Here is a 20288-nt window from a genome sequence, read left to right on the forward strand (position 1 = left end):
CTGGGGTGAGTCCAAGGAAGATCTGAAAATGTAGCATCTCCAGGTGTTGGAAGGCCTCCTGAGCAGTGGAGGAGCGCTTAGTAGGTGAGCAGAGAGTACCCCCTACACACACACACACACACCCCACTCACACCCCAGACACACATAGAGAGAAAAGTTTGGCTTCAATTATCCAGAAGTTTGCAATCAGAAAACCCAGAAATAGGCTTTTTAAATTTAAGCATATACATAATGGATGTCATTTTGAAAAATATAACTTTATCTTTAAGTGACTTGTAATGGAGGTGAGGCACAGCAAACTCATTTGTTTTGAAAACTCTATGCTAATTTAAACAAGCCAGACACAAATGGACAGGTATTATGTTTCACTTATGTGAGGTGCCTAGAATAGGCAAATTCGCAGACAGAAAGTAGAGTAGAGGTTACCAGGGGCTGAGGGGAAGAGTAATGGCGAGTTAGTTAGTTTTTAATGGGTACAGAGTTTCAGTTTGGGAAGATGAAAAAGTTCTGGTGATGGATGGGGTGATGATTGCACAACAGTATGAATGTACTTCACACCACTGAATTATACATTTAAAAATGGGTAAAATGGTAACTTTTAATTTATGTATATTACCGTGATAAAAAAAATTGTTTTAGTCATTTCTGTTTCTAGAGCTCTAAGGTCTGTATCTGGTCTTATCACTCCTCTTTTGCATCAGTCACTAACGCCTTCCCATTTTTCCTCCAAAGTGCCTGTTTCATGTTTTTGTCTTCTTTGCCTCAAGACTTCAACATCTCTCATCAAGGCTATGGAAATGAACCCTGAAATGGCCTGGCTGACTTCCATCTCTTCCCATCTAATCCATCTTACAACACTGCTTTCCATGTCATCTCAGAGCTTAATACTCTCAGTGTCTCGTTCTTGCCTCTAGAAGAAGCTTAAAATGTAGTAAAACAGTCTTCTCTCTCACACAGAGCGAAACCCAGTATATGTAGTGGTAGATACATGTCCTTTTTTTTTTAATTCAAATTTAACTGGGCATCCCATCTTTTTTCTTTTTAATTGTTTATTTATTTATTTACTTATTTATTTTTGGCTGCATTGGGTCTTCATTGCTGCGCACGGGCTTTCTCTAGTTGCGGCGAGCGGAAGCTTCTCTTCCTTACGGTGCACGGGCTTCTCATGGCGGTGGCTTCTCTTGTTGCAGAGCATGGGCTCTAGGTGCATGGGCTTCAGTAGTTGTGGCACATGGGCTCCGTATTTGTGGCTCGCGGGCTCTAGAGCGCAGGCTTGGTAGTTGTGGCACATGGCCTTAGTTGCTCCGCGCCATGTGGGATCTTCCTGGACCAGGGATCAAACCCGTGTCCCCTGCATTGGCAGGCAGATTCTTAACCACTGCGCCATCAGGGAAGTCCCAAGATACATGTTCTTAATGTGCATTATTTCACTTATTTTGATTGGAGAAGGGCTCATTGAACTTTTGGGTACAGTTTAAAAAACAATAAAAGAGACCACTCATGTAACCAGGTTAAGACAGAACATTGCCAGCGAGTGCTTTAGAGCTGAGTTAATCCACGACTGACTGGAAGGTGTGGGTAGACCCACAGGGGAGTTATGACAGAAGGAGCCTCAGAAAAAGAAGATACAGAGACAAACTTGTCTTACTTTATCATTCTAACCCAAGCACGGGAAGAAGCACCTTCTAAAAGGATCAGAGTGGAGCACATGGACAACTCTTTAAAAAAAAAAAAAAATCTCTCCAGTAATTATGGTACATAAAATCAGCATAACACCAAACATAGCAAAAATGGGTGTGGTGGAGAATCCAGAGTTAGGAAGATGAGCATATTACAGCTCCTGCCCTGGAGGAGAGAGACGTGGACGCAGATCATTGCAATAACCAGCAATTCGAATACAATAAAGATGTGCATGAAGTACAGAGTGGAGCACAGAAGGGTGTGGAAACAGAAGGAATTAAAATTAATCAAACTATGAAACCAAGCAAGAAGCAACTGGTAGTGAGAGCTTTGTTATCATTTAGTCCAAAATTCCCACTTTGAGCTGAGGAAGTTCTTCGGAACCAAAAGAGATGAAGGAAAAAACCCCACTCTTCTTCTCCATTGCCAGAGTCTGTGAAGCAATTCCCAGCAAGCTTCCAGTGGCAGTTGTAGGATCCCCTTCTCCAGAGATCTCATGATCCACCCTGCAGCCTTATGTATTCAATGGGCTGCCAAAATTATTAAAGCAACTGGATGCATGCCCAACTGCCACTTCATTTTGTGCTGTGTAGACACCGTCCACAGCATGTGAAGCACCCCTAGAGCACTTAACGTTATTTTTGGACTCATCTGATCTCCCTTACTCCTGAGTTTATAAGTTCCTTGAGGGTAGTGCATCACACAGCGTTCTGAGAGACAAATATTGCACCCGTTCAAGCCAGTTTAAACAGAAAACAAAAAAGATTAATTTTAGTTATCTCCAGGAGGGCCATGGAACTAGGCTTGGAGGTGGCTCCACAGGTGGCTGAGAACACCCTGAAAGTAAGTCAGGCTCAGGCCCCAGAGCTGGCATCACCACCACGGCCACTAGAATCAACCATTCCTTTCCCCTAAGGAAAAGTGAAGGGCTGTTAGGGGAAGGAAGAGTGGATACTGGGCAACCCAGAACAACCAAACGACGGCAGCCATTGTAAAGCAGGCGCTCCACAGAATTTTCACAATTTCAGGCAAATGGAGATATCCAATACAGTTAGAAAAACATAGGCGTCTATTTTAAGTTTTCTCACACATACTTAGAGGTATCAAGTTGCTAATGAAATAAGCCAACTTCGAAATAAAACAGTGAAAGAACTAGCATTTTCTCATCATGGTTATCTAATTCCTAACTACCCTCTTAGAGGCTTAACTAGACTTGTTCTTTTGTGTGTTTATCTCACAGACCACTATGAAATTTTGTCTTTCTGCAACAGAAATGAAAGAAAGAAATTAAAGAATATTTTGGTGTTGCTCTCCAGGAAAATGCAAAGCTCATTAAAACTGTGCATTCATAGGGACTTTCCTGGTGGCACAGTGGTTAAGAATCCACCTGCCAGTGCAGGGGACACGGGTTTGAGCGCTGGTCCGGGAAGATACCACATGCCGTGGAGCAACTAAGCCCATGTGGAGCAACTAAGCCCGTGCTCTAGAGCCCACAAGCCACAACTACTAAGCCTGAGTGCTGCAACTACTGAAGCCTGCGTGCGTAGAGCCCGTGCTCCGCAACAAGAGAAGCCACCGCAATGAGAAGCCTGCGCACGGCAAAGAAGAGTAGCCCCCACTCTCTGCAACTAGAGAAAGTGCGCACGCAGCAACGAAGACCCAACGAAGCCAAAAAAAAAAAAAAAAAAGAATACGCATCCTTATAAAAAGTTTGTTTGTATCTTTATAAACTTGCTTTTAAAATAAAAGGCAGGGTCTTCCCTGGTGGCGCAGTGGTTGAGAGTCCGCCTGCCGATGCAGGGGACACGGGTTCGTGCCCCAGTCCGGGAAGATCCCATGTGCCGCGGAGCGGCTGGGCCCGTGAGCCATGGCCCCGGAGCCTGTGCCCCACAACGGGAGAGGCCGCAACAGTGAGAGGCCCGCGTACCGCAAAAAAAAATAAAAATAAAATAAAAGGCAGTATTTCTTTAGTTTTGCTTTATAAGTACAGAAAAAATGATACTTTGAAGTGTAGTTTTCCATATTTCTTGGTTTTCCATTTTCCTTAGGCTAAAGGTATTCTTATTCTTTTGCTAGTCATGAATTCTGCTTTTATCAGCACAATTCAGAGCTGGTTTCCAACTGGTAGGATGAAAATTGAACATATGTGACACCCAAGTACTGAATTCCCTATTGAAGAAATGAATGATAGACCTTATCTATCATTTATTTGACTCGTGTGTACACCCATGTATATTACAGACATTTTTATTTAATTATTCAGGAATTGGCACATGAGATGCATTATCTAATTCCTCTGGGGTCTTCCACCGGCAAAAATAAATGCAAAGAATGTAGCTACCAAATGCATTTTTCCCTTTTTCATATATTTTAAAGTAACGACTTTATTATCTCTACATTTAATGATTCATTATTTGAAAATTTTAAGCAATATAGAAATGTACTACAGAGAAAACAAATCAACAAAATTCTACCATGTAGAAATAATCATCATTAATATTAACATCTCTCTATATACATAGATGTGAGGAATGATAGATGAACACATAGAGAGATAGTTTGGTGCACAGAAATAATTTTATAAAACTGGCTACATACCATGCATATTATTTTTTAAATAAAAATATTAAATTTAACAAAAGAGAGAAACAGATAAAACTAACAGTTAGATAACTGTTTCTTCTTCACTAAGAGAGCAGCCTCTAATAGAGCCTTCTGACATTAAGGGAAGAAAATATTTAAAAGTTTGGATTTTTTAGTGACCCAAATGTGTTTTTGAATTTTATTAAAGTGTCCCTAATACCACATAACCTTAATTGAGAAAGCTTTAAGTTAATTCTATTTGTCCTGAGTTCAAATGATAATTATGTTTTATAAATAAAATTGAAAGAGGACAGAATTGGAAAATATGAAACTGTTACTTATGAATAACCCGGGACTAGCTTGCCTTTGTCCTTGTGATGCATACTGAGTTAGGGACAGGTATAAAACAATACTTTTATTATCTTTGATCATTCAGAATGAAGATTATTCAGTGCAGTGGTATAACAAAATATGTAACTTACAATAGCCTGTGTTTATGTGGGATGAGTTAAGGAACCTGTGACATTTTCTTATAAAATATATACATTTTCAAAATCGAGGGCCAAGGCAAAAATCACAAACCTTCCATAACAGTGGACTTAGTTCTTGGATAGTGTAAACATGTGACAAATTCCAAAGCATCTTCAGAGGTACAAACACAGCTGCTTTTGAAGTTTGCAAAGGAACCATATGCTGCTAGAAAAATAGATTATTCTGATTGCATGTGGGATTTTATTTGCAGTCAAAACAGAAGAATAAATTGGGCTTTTTGTCAGGTAAACTGAAGAAAGTGCAAATTGCTTTTAAAGTCAATTAAAGATGTTAGGGACAAATAGTATGCTATCTTTATCTGAATGAGAAATATTATAGTTTAATTTGTCCTTTGGAGCTCAGTTTATTTATTTACATTGAATCTATCTTTTCTACAATTCTTTCATAAGCTGATAATTTCTTTCTTGCCCCCTATAGTGAAGCCAACACAATTCATGAATTTGAAATGTAGCTCAGGTTTCAAATGGAAGAGAAGATATAAACATTTATATATGGTAGAATAATAACTCATACAAGCAATTGAATGCTAACACTATTTTGACAATTAGGTCCTAGGCATTTAGGAAAAATAAAATACTTCCTATTTATATAGGACTTTATATAAGACCTCAAAGTGTCCTTTTCGCAGCAAGTTGTTTTGTTTTGTTTTGTTGTTGTTGTTTTAGGTTAAGAGCAGGCTTTCTTAAACCCACAGTGGAAATAGTTATAGGTTTAAGCACAGTTGAGAAATTCACAATTCCCCACTGGCAGAGTAGGTAAAGAGAGGAATTTCTCCCTTCTGCAGTAACAAAGGAAAAAACGTGGTTGATCATATTTTAACTTTGAAGTCAACAGAACACAGCAACCAGAGTCTATTTTTAAGGATGATCCATTCAACACAGGGAGGTGTCCCAATGTAGGAAAGTCATGTAAATCAGCACTTGGTTCTAATTTATGACACCTGACCCTTAAAATACCATGCATGTCAATTCACATGTCCTTTGGATAGAGAAAAATTGAGCAGAAGTGTGATGGATTTAAGTTTTCTGCGTCGCCTGGAATGATCCAGTAAATTGAAAGCAGTGTTTAATGGTCTAATGCCCCCTTTATTTTTATTTATTTATTTATTTATTTATTTTGCGGTACGCGGGCTCCTCACTGTTGTGGCCTCTCCTGTTGCGGAGCACAGGCTCCGGACGCGGCTCCGGACGCGCAGGCTCAGCAGCCATGGCTCACAGGCCCAGCTGCTCCGCGACACGTGGGATGCTCCCGGACTGGGGCACGAACCCGCAAACCCTGCATCGGCAGGCAGACTCTCAACCACTGCGCCACCAGGGAAGCCCTAATGCCCCTTTTGTTTTTTATTTCCCCCAGGCTTCTTCTAAGGTCCTGGGCTCTTACTTATTTCAGAGAGTTCTCAGCCACTGCTCTCATCAGGTATCCATTAACTGCCGTTTTACCTTAGTCTGTCATCATGTACCACCAAATTTTGCTAATTTTATCAATAACCCTAGGACTTATTCTCTCCAAACTGATTCTCTGCAATTCTTGTTTTCTTCTCAATATCTCTTCAATTCTGATTGTTAATATTCTGTGCCTGGCACCCAGGAGCTCAATAAATATTTGTTGTATATCTAAATTATTTCTCTCCTTTAGCCTGCATCTTTTCGTTCTGGCTGCCTATTACAACTCTCATAATTCATTCTGTGTTAGTAATTAGTGGTTGTTTATTAAGCCTCAGACATTGTGCTAAGCGGTCTGCATGTATTATCTCTGTTCATCTCCCAAAGTCAATGAAGTAAGGACGTTATCATTCCCATTCTTTTTTTCTTTCTTTTTCCTTTTTCTTTTTGTTCATTGTTCCTTTTGCTGTGCAGAAGCTTTTTATTTTATTTTATTTATTCTTATTTTATTTTTATGGTTACTTTGGGGGTTTTTTAGGCCGCGCTGCGCGGCATTCGCGATCTTAGTTCCCCCACCAGGGATCGAACACATGCCCTCTACAGTGGAAGCCTGGAATTTTAACCACTGGACTGCCAGGGAAGTCCCGTTATTATTGCCATTCTTAAGGGAGGAATGTAGAAGCTAAGTGTTACTGAGTCATCTGTCCCAGCATTTGCTCCCAAGCCTATCTGCCTCCACTCTTGTAACCACTACATTTAATTGTTTCCAGACCTTTCTTAATAAACTCCACGCTAGACCTTGTTTGGTTTCAACAATCCTCCTCTAAAGGTTCTGCTCCCATAAGGTCCTCAAGTAACTGTAACTGTAGTAATTAACACAATATATTAGAAAGCCTCAAACAACAACCAAAGTGCATTATAAATTATAGTCTGAAAGGATAAAATGGATCGTTTTAGACAACATTCACACTCTTTGTTAGTTTACAATGTATTCAATCAAAAGAATGTGCCTCGAGGCACAATGAAAGAAGTCTATAGTTCTCCCTCCTTCACCTGCTGGCCTGCTATTGGTATTTTATCCTGTGGTCAAGAATAGCTTGTCTTCTACAGTAAATAATAAAATATAAAGAGTACTTAGCAAATAAGTGGTTATAGTGTTCTTCACCTGGTAGAAGAGGCACTTAACAAGTAGCACTGTACACTTCATCTGCTAAAACTGCCTTCAACTTTCAGCGAATAGTATAGAGAGAGAACTAATGAGGGAGGGGGAAGAGGGAGACAGTGGCAGGGAGGAAGAGGGAGAAGGAAAGAGAAAGTGAACGAGAAAGAGGTCTCATAAAATGGCAGGAGATTGTAAGTGCTGAACAAATAATACAAACAATAAATGCTACAGAAGCTCAGAGGAGCTCACTTTAAACTTGGATGATGCAAAAAGATTTTACAGAGGTGATAGGATTTGAGCTGTGCCATAAAGGATGACGTAGGATAGGCAAAGAGAAGGCGGGAGAAAATTACAAGAGAGGAATATAATGAGAAGTGGTTCAGAGGCAGAAAATCATAAATTGCCTTGGGGAAAGAATGAACAGATCACACTACCTGGGGTTAAGTTTTTATGTCAGGCAATGGTATGAGATTAACATGGATGAATACAGATGTTGGGGGACTTGAGTCTCAGGCTAAAAACATTTGAGTTTCTCCCACTGACAACCAACCAGGAGCTACCAAGAATTTAAAAGTGGAACAACAGGATGGTCCATTGGGTAAGACTCCATGCTTCCAATGCAGGGGGCCCGAGTTCGATCCCTGGTCAGGGAAGTAGATCCCGCATGGATGCCACAACTAAGAGTCCGCATGCCGCAACTGAGACCCAGTGCAGCCTAAATAAATAAATAAATATTTAAAAAAAAAAAAACAGTGGAACAACATGGTGAAGAAGTGGCTTTAAAATGGATTGGCCGAGGAGACTGAAGGCAAGGAGACAAGGAAGGCATCCATTGCACAGATGAATGATGATGGAGCCCGTGAAGGAAAAATAGGCAGAACTTGGTGACTAATGGAAAGCAGGAGTGAGTTGGTTACCCATATCTCTTGTCTTCAACAGAACAAAGCATTTACTTTGGAGTCCCACATATCTTCAAAGAAGACAAATTCAAACTTACTTCTTTATTCTGAAAGCTTGAAATATGGACTTAAGAACAAGGAGATTGAGAATCTGAATGTAAAGCGCTGACACCCATTTGAAGTTTCCTAGTAGACCCTAATTTATCTGTTCAGAGCAAAGTGGTAACTTCAGGGGAGGGGGCTATCACCATTGTTCACTGTTAACTTTTTTGTGCATCAAGACCCATGAGAAACATTACCCAGTTCGCACACACCACACATACATTCTAAAGCTCCATAGGTTAACTTATCAAAGACTCAGATATTACTTCAATAAGTGCCTCTTGTTGATGCTAATCTTACAGAGCTACATTATAGTTAAATAAACTTTTCAGTAATAACCAGTAAAGGATTATGGAAGGATACTAAGATGATAAGGAAATGTAATGATCATCCAGACCAACCCCCTTCGTTTTATAGGAGAAACCGAGACCAGGGAAGTTATTTTCCCATTTAATCCGAAAATACAACTACTGCTAAAATCCAGGTCCCCTTCCTTAAGAACAGTGTTCTTATTTTCCCAGCCCTTTTCCTCAGCCTCAGTGATTCCACCCTTCCAGGAAATGCTTAGAAGTCAGCAGTGCAGCGGTGTCATCTTTAGCTCTACGATTCTCTTCTCTTTGTATCATTGAGAAGGAAACACACCAGAAAAGGACCTCCAGGATGAGACAGAGCTCCCACTCCAAGGCAGTGAAGTAATTCATCCAGCCGGCAGTCCAGAAGAACAGAGTGGGGTTGAGATGCTCAGAGAGCAGAACAGAGCCCCAGTCTGCCATTGTTCACATTACCTACTATTTGATACACTTGAAGAGGAGCAAACAGTAATTCTGGCTCCAAGATGTCGGAGAAAAGCAATTATTGATATCATCTTACAGGCAATGGCTGGGTAGTGGGAATAGAGCAACCATTTCAAGAAGGGACAGAGATGAAGCCAGAGAAACTTAAACTTCACTAACTTGGGCCCTACCAGGTCTAGGGAGGTGCCCTAGCAATTTTGTATTTATGATTTTGAGGGTTTTTTTTTTCTTAAAGAGTTTCCCTCAAATTGTAGTTTGGGCTGCACAAAACCCCTAAGAATGGGATGTGCTAAATAGTCTAGAGCCCTCTAGAAATGCCTCGAAGGTGTCAGTGACCTGCTTTATTAGCTATTACAAGTCCAAATGACCACTCTTTGGCTGTTCTTTATAGTTATTAAATATACCAATAAGACTATTAGAAATAGACAACATAGTGTTTAAAACTTTACAATCTAAATAATAGACCTTACTTTCATATCAGTATTTAGGATTTCTTTCCATTTGGCTTGAGTTAAACAGTTTCTATTGAAATTATATCTCTGCATAACAAGTATAACTGCAGAAGCAGTTACAAGTGAGATGTTAAATAGAACTATTTTGTATATTTGTTGCATGTTCAGGCCCCAGAAATATGCTATAGAATTCAAAGCCATGAAAATCTTGATTTCTATTTAGATGGAGATTTATCATTAGTTGTGAGATATGTCCAGTATGGTTTCACTTTAAAACCACAAATAAAGTTTTAACAATGAGCATTTTTCTCGTTGAGAGGTCTGTGGTCAAGCTAAACATCTCTTAGAAGCTGATTAGGTCCTGATGTCTTCAAATTCAATATTCAGCAAATACAGAGCATTTGTTTGGCCGTAAGAAATAAGAACTTCGGAGTTAATGCAACTCTCCTGAGCCTGTTCCTCTTTTCTGATGACATGATAATCAGACATAACCTCTTCTGGTCTTGGGCCTCACCTTATGTAAGACTGAGGCAGAATAAATCACATACAATTAATCTTTTGAGGATCTAGGTGACATTGCTTTTGGTTTTTACATCAGCAAGTCCTTTGTTTGCCAGTAGTCAGGAACAGTAATGAAAAGTTTTTATGTTATTAAATGCTTTATTTCTTCATCCTCACTCCCAGCTATCCTGAATCCAGAAAAATAGACACATGGTCATTCTGTGAAGACAAAAGAACACTGAATAGTTCATTATATAACAGATAGAGCTGTCCACTGTGTATTCATTCTTGTAGCGAGTTGCTAGAGGGTAAATTAGCATATTTAGTTCGAAATCTTATAAAATAGAAATGGGATGGATTGTTTTAGCAATTTCACAATTTGTGTAGTAACCATCATACTTCATCGAGGATCTGACTCAAAATAACACAAGGCTCTGAATAATGGGAAGGGGAATGTTCTACAAACAACCACATGGGCCAGGTTATCTCCAATGGTGAGATGTATTTAATAATGTCACATATGCACTTTTCCTGTATAAATACAGTATCACTGTAATCCTAGGGGCTGCATTCTCAGAACTGAACTCTTTCTTCCAATGATAGGCCTAAAATAAAATTGGCAGAAGTCATTGAGTTGTTCCTGTAACATGTTCATTGCTGGAAGGGACCTCCAGAGGTCACCTAGTTCGTCCCAATCTCCAGCCAGGACTCTCCCTAATACTGAATATAGCTGTAGAGCAATATGCATTAAGAAAGCTTTTAAAGATCCCTGGGGTTGGTCAAAAAATAGCTAATATTGGCCTGATTCATAGAACAGCATTATACGTATGACAAAATAGCCACCTTCATCAGGGAAGACATCCATCAGGGCTAAGTGCTAGTAGTAGCTTCAAAAGGAAAAGCTTTATTTTCTCAGAGAAGAGGGTGGTAGATTAAGGAAATGACCAAGCGTGTTGGTATTTTTTTGTTTAGGTGCACTTTTGAATGCTTATCAAAAAAGAAACATTGTCTTGTCAAAGACCACTGCAGGGTAAGCCCAGAGATAGCTGTGAGCAAGCAGATCACAAGTCTTTAACAAGTCCTTTCAAATGGCTACAGAGCTCAGAGGGGGAGCTGTTGTCTCAAACAAGATCCGATAAGCATCAAGTTAGTGAAGGGCAGATGGTGAAACATAAGAATAATATTGACAGACCTGCTTTTTAAATGGTATCTTTCCCCCCTAATCAGCTGAGTTTGTTAGAGCTGATAATTTTATTTCTTCAAATCCATTCAACTGTGGGTGCAATGGACAAGAGTTTAAGTGTAACTTCAATCTTCTAAGACAATCACGACTGTTTTATAGGGAAAGTATTCCTCCACAATTATTAAACTTCTGAATTTTGGGGTTGAAGTACTACACTAGAATCTAGAAATTCAGCTAACAGGAGAGCTGAAGCTCTTAGCTGGATTATTTTGGGCCTTTAAGCCTTTCAGTTGAACTATACAGAGAATTTAAAGATAGAGCTATAGCTATCTATAAAGTGAGGGAAATGACCTGCCCTCTCCCCCAACAATTGCCCCAAGTATCCATATGATTTTGTGTATTAACACCACAGTTTTTCAAATCATATTTGTGTAAGGTTACATAAAAGCCTGCTCAACCACAGTTGCCTTCAGGGATGGGAACTGGGGAGCTGGATGGAAATAAGATTAGAAGTTTTTTATCACATACTTTCTTGCCAACTTTCAAATTTTCTGCCTGTACTTCTTCCAAAGAATTCATTTGAAAATATATCATTATTTAAAAAACAGAAAGGCACCTCTGTGCTCTTACAAGGCTAGACAGTCCGGGTTACAGGAAGTGGAAAGCTGCGACTACTGGCCTCTCCCATCCTCCTTTGTAATTCTTGACTTTGGAAATGGGAATTCAGCCACTGAGATTTTTTGATGTGCAGCTACCTTTCTCAGAACACTAACCAACTAACAAAGTCTTCAAGTTGTCTTTCCTCTTCCTTTTGTGAGAGCAGGAGAGAAAAAGACAAGGAGATCTCTCTGCAGTGTCCCCTTGGCTATACAACATTCCCACAGTGGACATCTAAACTTAATGTGCAGTCTACATATTCACCATAAAACTAGGGCACTTAAGGTAAGGAAATACTTCCATAATTACTTGGATATTGGGCAGAGTAGAGTTTTTTTTCTCCCTTAAACGGCTAAAATAATCCTAACTAGTTCACATACACAGCCTTTAAGAAGTGTTGTTATTTAAAGTTATCAGCCTAACAAATTCCCGTAGCTGAATCAAGAAATTCCAAACAGAAGAAACTGAATCAGCTTTAAAGAAAGATAATCAAAACATAAGAGTGTAAGGAAAAGCAGAAGGTAGCACATTCTGTTATTTTTATTACAAAAAAAAGTTCAAACCCTTTACATGCTATGACATTAAATGTCATATATGAGTTCACTACAAGCAAACCTCTTAAAAAATATACATACTGTATATATTTACATTCAAGTTTGAGTAACTGGTGTCAAGGTATAGTTCAGGATCTTTACCCACCCTGTGGATTTGTTCAGCTACTAACTAAACAGAGATTGTATCTTCACTCAGGCACATGGAGAGGTAGAAACTGCTTTAAAAAAAACACAAAACAACCTGTAGTGCAAACATGAAGATCATTGCTGAAGCAGCTTATACATCAAGGAGGCCCTAACTATAACTAGCTTTGGTCATCTCTAGAAGCTGAATACATGTAGTCTTGTCTTTTAAATTAAAACCAGATAAAACTTTCGGTAGATGCTCTTCTGAGCACATCAAGGTGTTGGTAGAGCTCAGCAAGGAATGCTCTGCCACTCTGCACCGAGAATTGCACATGACTAAGTTAGGCAACATAGCAGCAGGGCTGGGCGGGCGGCTGGGCTCCTTTTCCCGGATAAGACACAATTAATACACAGATCGGTGGCTTTAGAGACTTCACATTAACATCTGGACACCCACAGCTCCGAACTCAGAAGCCACCAGGATACTTCCTCTCCCAAGTGAAACCTCTTATTATTTCTGCCCTGCCCACCTCCATCCTAAACTGAGCTAATAAGTCCAGATAGGGGTGGGGTGGCCTGTAAGTTCTACAGGCCACAGTTCCTCAGCCTCGTGACTAAGGCTCATGAAGGTTCTTGGGCCTGAGAAGGGCTCCCCAGGTTCTTGCCAGACTTGGTGGGGCTCGTTCCTGAGAGGGGAAGTTGGAGGGAAGTCACGGTGGTGGCCAAGGGCAGAAGCCCTTCTCGTTCCCTTTTCTTCTGTTTCATCCTGCGGTTCTGGAACCAGATTTTGACTTGGGTGTCATTCAGCTGCAGTGAGTTGGCTATCTCGATTCGTCGGGCCCGAGTTAAGTACTTATTGAAATGAAACTCCTTCTCTAGTTCTGTTAGTTGCTTAGTGCTGAAATTCGTGCGGATCGCGCTGGACGAGTTGGCGGCTCCATACTTGGCAAATTTGCCTGCAACGTAAAGACGGAATCAGCGGGGCGAGAACACGCGGAGACGAGGCTCGGGAGAGCTTTGGGGCCACATTAGAATCAAAGTCACTGAGCGGCCCTCTTGGGTCTCCGAACACAGTTGTGCCAGGAGAAAAGCTTCACCGAGCGCTCCTTCCCGCGATTTTCTCAACGCCTGGCACTCGGGGCACGCTCAATGGAATTCGCATGCTTTAATGATGCCTCGGACCGCGTTTCCCCCATAAAACCCAAACCGCCGTCCAGAGGGACAGCTACAGCACGCCCCCGGCGCAATTACGCGAGGCAGGCTCCGTCCCCAACCCCAGTGGCGTCCGTCCGTCCAAGGCCCAAGCACTTACTTTTTTTCGGGGCGTTCCTCTTCACTTTCATCCACTCGAACGTGCTGAAGGCGGCAGGGAGGCCGGAGGAAGGGGACGCAGAATTGGGGTAGACGCCGGGGGCGGTGGACGCGGTCTGGAAGGCCCCGGAGTGGCCGTCGGCCGGCTCTTTGAGACACGCCGGGAAGGGGGCGGGCTCGCCGAAGGCCGCGTAGTCCACCTGGCTGCTGAGGAGGAAGGAGCCGCCGCCCGAGAAGACGGCCGAGGTGGCGTAGTGGACGTGCGCCCCGCCGTCGTCGGCCGGCCGCCCGAGCGCGCACGGGAAGTCGTACGGGGGCCCGGGCCCCGGGAGACCGTAGTCCGCTCCCCCAGTCGCGGCAGGTGCCGTGCCCGGCTCGTAGGTCCCCTCCAGGGGGCACGGGGCATACGCGGGCGCGGCCGGGGGCGGCGCGGGAGGCTGCGCCGGAGCGGCCGGGGGCGAGGGCGCCGCTCGGGCCGCGGCCAGGGGCAGGCAGCTCACGAAGGCGCCGTCGCCTCTGCCTATGGGGAAGGCGGGCTGCAGGACCACTGGCCGAGCGTCGGCGCGGCAGAACTTGGGCGCAAAGCTCAGCACGTCGCCGCCGCCCCTGCCGCTGCCGCACGACACGTAGTCCAGGTAGGAACTCATGGTTCCGGTCCACCCCACCTGAGCGCGCCGGCCGCGCCCAGGTGCGGGGCTCGCAGGACCGCCGCGGTCGGCGCCGCTCCGCCTTCCCTCTCTAGCCGAGCTGCCCTCGCCGAGCCATGGCAAGCCAGCCGGGGGTAAATAGAGGCCTAATATAGGGGCGGGGTGGCCACGTGGCGCCGGCCGGCCAATGGGCGCCGTCTCAGCACGGCCTGGGTCCCGACTGGCGCGCCGCTGCACGCGCCTGCCCGGCCGCCAACTTTGCCAACCGGCGGGTGGCGGCCGACCAGCGCCCTACCCCGGCCCGGCGGAGAGGCGCCCTGGCCTGGGGCTGCCTGGGGAAGGGCGGGGCGAGAGCGCTGGACGCCTGCTTCCTGGACAGGCATTGGACCAGGTGGGGGCAGAAAGGCAGGACTGGCCGCTCGGGTGAGGACAAGAGGATGGAGAGGGTGAGAGCTCGTTCTTCTGCATCGTGGGTGGCTAGTCTCTCGGGTGTGAAGGGTGGGCGCCGCGGTGTGGAAAGGGTTAAAAGGCCCTCGGGGACCGCTCCTAGCCTCCTCCTGGGAAGGTAAAGTTTTTCCTATTCCCTTTTTCTCTGAGCCCTTAAGCGCTTTCAGTGTTCTTGGCACTCCTCCTAATCTCTCTCCTAAACCTGGAGTAGACGTTTAATTTTCCCTCTTTTCCCTCTCGCCCCGACTCTGGGGACTAAATTTTATGCTGTAGGTGCTGTGTAGCAGAGGCGGCACGAACTCTTCACTTTTAAGCTAGATTTTTCACGTTACTTCGCAGCTTCTTCGATTGCTTCCATTTGTGGCGGCATGATAAGGGCGAGTATTGGAGTCCAGGGGTTTGATTTGGACAGAAGAAAGTTTCTGCCTTGTGGGACGTTTAGCAGATTCTCCCCCTCTGACTAGGTTGTAAAATAAAGAATCTGCCCTTGGAGTGGAACGCTCGTTGTGCTGCTCTCTGGGCGGTTGGCACACGCACCGTTGCTGCGCACGGTTTCTCCGAGGCGCTTTGGCTTCAGGGAGCAAAGGCTTCCCAGGGACCGGTCAGATCTCAGAGGTTTGGAGAGCCTTGTACCTCGAAGCAATTAAAGCTTCTGTTCCATCAGATAAGTGCTGCGTCGTCTCTTGCGAGTGAAATCTGAGGTCTCATAATGTTAATGGGCTCACGTCTTTCCCTTGATAATATGGTTTTGTTTACTGAGTGTAGAGAGACGGGAAATAAAAGTGCAATTGGCACAGGAAATGAAAAGTAGAATGGTTACAAAGACAAGCTTTACATTGATAAACCTTCCAACTTCCTTGAACATTTTTTTAAATGTTTCCCTCTTTGGGGCTCCAGGACAAATAACAAATTAAATAAATAAATGTTATTTACACACAGCGGTAATGAAAGAGGGTGGTTTCCTAAAACTCTGTGTGAACAGAGAGTCTACTTTTGGCTTATTCAACTGCCCTTGAGGACTTGATCTATTACAGCCTCTAAGTTATGGTGACCGAGGTTTTATTATTGTTTTACTGATCCACTTGTCATGAAAGAGCGATTGAGCCCTTGCCTAAAATTCCACTCTGAGGAAGTCTGGAAAATAGGAGCTTTTACGGTCCGGGGAGCAAGTTCCTTACAGGGATGTGAACTTGTGAATAAACAGAGCCACACCAAAAGTGTTACCAGTGTTGAGGCTGAAGTTGAGCCAGGATGGGGGAGGGTTGAGCCTGGAGGGGAGAGGGTAGGTAGAGGGTAGACAGCTAGGAATGAGCACAAAGCTAAAGAGGTCTAGGATTCCTGCACTGCTGAAGTTCTTGGATTTAATTGGGAAATAAAATCCTGGGCTGGAAAATAGCCCTTCAAACTTGACATTGCTACTTCGGTTCTCTCCTGTAGCCAGTCCCACAACAAAGGTCCTAAATAGTTTTTTTTTTTTAATAGTTTTTAAAAAAGAGAAAAAGGCTCTTCTCTAGCACCTTGGTTGGGAAATGATAGAGCTCTTCAGAGCTAGCACAGGCGTCAAATATAGATGCATTTCTTCAGTGTCCTCCTTCTGTGCCCTTCATGCAAAAGCATCAGCAGGTCAGATGCTGCTGAGTTCACAATGCCCCCTCATCCCCCCACTGGCTACACTTTAATTTTTACCAGTTTTTACCAGCACAATGTCTCAGCTCTCACACTCTTGTCTCAAAACTATAAGACCCCGCTCTCAAATGGTACTCATCTGATCACAGCTTCTAGGTCCAGAGGCCCCAAGGGGTCAAGAAGGAAGGGTGGCCTTGTAAACGTCTCTAGAGAAAGACACCAGCTGGTGGAAACCCGGATGCAGGACAGGAAACCCAGCCTGATTGTTTGGCAAATCTGACCAAAACCTAGCAAATTAAGGGCCTTTTCTCTAAGGTTTCAGGAAAAACAGGCAGCCTAGGTGCCTTGGCAACCTTCATTGCAACAAAGACAAGGTTTTTAATGCTAAGCGTTTGGAGCAAAGGTTGGGTCCTTCATGTCACAGTTGAGCATTGACTTTGGTGCACCAGTGAGCTGTGCACACTATTTCCCCAAAGAGAAATTTTGGAGATTGAGCTTTTGCTGAGAGAAGAGAATGTCCTGAAAGGGACATCTAAAATTAATCATCTAAAAATTAGATTTTAAAAATCGTGCTATTTTAACAACTGTGGGTGAGGGTGGGTGGGTGGGGTGTTCAGTATGTGTTCAGACCCAGTAGCAGTTCCCTGATAACTGCAGGCAGAGAGCTACATTCTGTTCCTCCTTCTCTCTACTCCCTTTCATCTCCCAGCCTTTGGCATATGCTACACCTTGGGGCTCAGAGTGGCCACATCTCCACTCCTGGGCTGGTTCTTGACTTACTCAGGATGAAAGTCAAGACTCTGATCATCTCAGACTCAGATTCAATAAACATTTGCCAAGGACCTACCGTGTAAGAACTTTTTTGTTAGGGGAAGTTTAGGCTGAGAAAAAAGATATTCTCAAACCAAAGGAACAAGGGATTCATTTCTGGTACATGTTAGCTATACTATAAATCTACTCTAGGAAAATCTGAATCTATAATTTTCTAAGGAGATGTTGGAAGATATTATTGGGGCAATTGTGTGTATAAAGATATGAATATAGGATATTTTTAGTAACTTTAAAGTTTGTCTCCTAGAAGTTCACAGAGTATGGAAGAAATGTCTTACTGATTTTATTGCTTGTTCGAGTCATGGATTCTTGAGGGTCACTTACCCTGCTGGGTCTTGGTGCTGTGAGTTCTCAGCAGGAGGTGACAGCCTAGGGGCCTGATTGCCAGGTTGCGTTTGATGTAGGAATGCTTTGAAATCTGTCCCATCGTACTCACCACAGCAGTCACCCCCTAACCACCCCCCAGGACTACCTTTCTCTCCCACTCAAACAACAGTCTTCTTTTCTGCAGACAGAAGTGATGGAGGGTGGCAGTCTGGTCTTCTGTGTTTACAGTTGTTCCTAAGAAGCCTCTTACAATCCCTCTCCACAAGCCCCACTGTGTTATCCCTTGGAGATGCTTGAGCACATGCAAACTCTTGGCTCCACAGCCCCAAAGGACAGAAAGGCTCTTGCTTGTTGGGATAAAAAGGAGGGTTCTTTTCTCTTAAGCAAGATGTGCAGCTCTCTGCAGCATCCTTCTATCCTAAGGTAGAGGTAGGGATGAACGGGATCCTAAAGACAGGAATTCAAAACCTGTCTGAAGTCTGATAACGTGACGCTCCCTGAAGAAAACAGTTTAGTGTGCTGTGCCTTTCCCTAGAGCTTTGTGAAAGACTTGTGGGTCAAGCCCGTGTCTGGCACACAAGAGGCATTCGAGAAACGTTTGTTGGCATATGGACACCAAGAGGGGAAAGCGGGGGGGGGGGGGGGGGGGGGCGGGGGGGATGAATTGGGAGACTCGGATTGACATATATACGCTAATATGTATAAAATAGATAACTAATAAGAACCTGCTGTATAAAATAAATAAATAAAATTCAAAGGGAAAAAAAAGAAACGTTTGTTAGGCAGAAATAAAAATGGACAGAATGGTGTGTCTTCACCATGACCAATATTGGCTAAAGGATATCCTTAGATTATTGGCTCCTGGCACCACTCCAGGTGGGTAGGAATCACCAGAGAAGCTTGTTTAAATGTGCAGGTTCCTCAGCCTGCATCCCCACTCAGCTTCTAATCTAATAGGTCCGGCTCAGGAGTCTTTCTTTTTAATAAGCCTGTTGGGTGATTCTAAAGCAGTGTTCTTCGGAACCACACTTTGAAAATTTCTGCTTTAGGAACAGGGGTGGGGGGCAGTGTGGGGAGAGAGGGGTGATTCTTGACCAGCAAGTGAGAGTTCATGGCTAAATGGAGCAGGATTATACCTGAAAAGTGTCCAGAAGCCTGTTGGGTAGTAGGGGCAGAGAGGTCAATGTCAAGGTCAAACTTAGGTCTGGCTGGGCTGAAGTTCCAGAAAATATCCTTAAAAGGTAGTCAGTAGGAATGTCTCAAGTTTTGCTGACAAAATAGTGCTTTGAAGAGACCCAGCTTACTTCTTGCCACTTCCCTAACGTGGCTTTGAGAATGCCAGTGGGGTAGGAAGTGAAAGAAAGGGATTTGTCTCTCCCAATCCCTTCAGAGAAAGATGAGTGGCTCTGAGGCAATGGGAAGAAGGAAGGAGTAGGAATGGGGGTCTCAAGAGAGAGGAGCCAACTCTCATTTCCTTCCATGTCTCCCAGATTGCCTGGAATGAGCACTTGAGCCCTCAGGATCCATAGGGGGCCAACCGTCCCTTGGCCTAAGGTGTGACTCTCACTCTGGCTAGAGATTGACCTTTAGCAGCATAAGATGTCACTGCTAGGAGACCCCTTAGAGATAAGCGACATCAAACCCCTCATTTTAGTGGGGAAGTTACTTTATTTACTCAGACTTTAAAAGATAAAGCCATCCTTCAAAAGATGAGGGAACGAGCTTGGGTCTCCTGAATCCCCACAGTGTGCAAAGAGGACGGAGTCAGGCAGCCCGTCCTGTGCACAGTGGTGGCCTCCACGCTGAGCAACAGAGCAGTGTTCAAGGACACCTCACGGCCAGTGGGGCTGACTGGGAGGCCTGCAGCCCTCCCTTTGCCAGTTGTTTGCTAAACCTGTGCCCCAGACTTCTGAGGTGCCACCTTGAGCTGCTCCTGCGAGAAAGGGCAGAACTGAGCCCGGGTCCTCACACCCTCCACCAAGCAAAGGTAAAGGATCCCCTCATTTCCTGTTCAGTTTGATCAGCATCAGGGCCCTGGAGACAAAACAAGAGGTGTCCCTAGATTAATGTAGCTGGATAGGCAAGTACAAATAAGGACATGTGTGAACACACATAGGTACACCCAGGTCAATTATACTGATCTTTTTTTTTTTTTTTGCTCCTTTATCTTTATAAAGGGTATTAAGTTTGAATTTACATGGTTCAAGATTCAAAGGGTACAAAAGGGTAGGCAGTGAAAGCCTTTCTCCCACCCCTGTCCCCAGCCACCTAGTTCCCCTTCACGTGGACAACAATTTTACGAGTTTCTTCACCACTTTTATGAGTATATCTTTCCAGAAATACTTTATACCTTTACAATTATAGACAAATATATATTTGGTTATAGATACATCTCCCCGCATTTTTCCACAAATGATAACATATTACAAGACCCTTCTGCACCATGCTTTTCCCCCTATTATATCTTGAAGA

The 20288-nt window shown here is 43.7% G+C and overlaps 1 protein-coding gene across 1 annotated transcript; it reads right to left on the minus strand.

The window, feature by feature from the left end:
• Positions 1–12476: 12476 nt before the first annotated feature.
• On the minus strand, positions 12477–14691 carry HOXD1 (homeobox D1). Its single transcript, XM_029224470.1, has 2 exons — positions 13940–14691; positions 12477–13583 (listed from the first exon to the last, which is right to left on the minus strand). Exons 1-2 carry the CDS (start codon positions 14583–14585, stop codon positions 13249–13251), a joined length of 981 nt encoding a protein of 326 aa, XP_029080303.1. The 5' UTR covers positions 14586–14691; the 3' UTR covers positions 12477–13248.
• Positions 14692–20288: the final 5597 nt, after the last annotated feature.

This window comes from Monodon monoceros, unplaced genomic scaffold (assembly GCF_005190385.1).
Source record: "Monodon monoceros isolate NGI ecotype Baffin Bay Population unplaced genomic scaffold, NGI_Narwhal_1 Super_Scaffold_16, whole genome shotgun sequence".
Lineage (NCBI taxonomy): Eukaryota > Metazoa > Chordata > Mammalia > Artiodactyla > Monodontidae > Monodon > Monodon monoceros.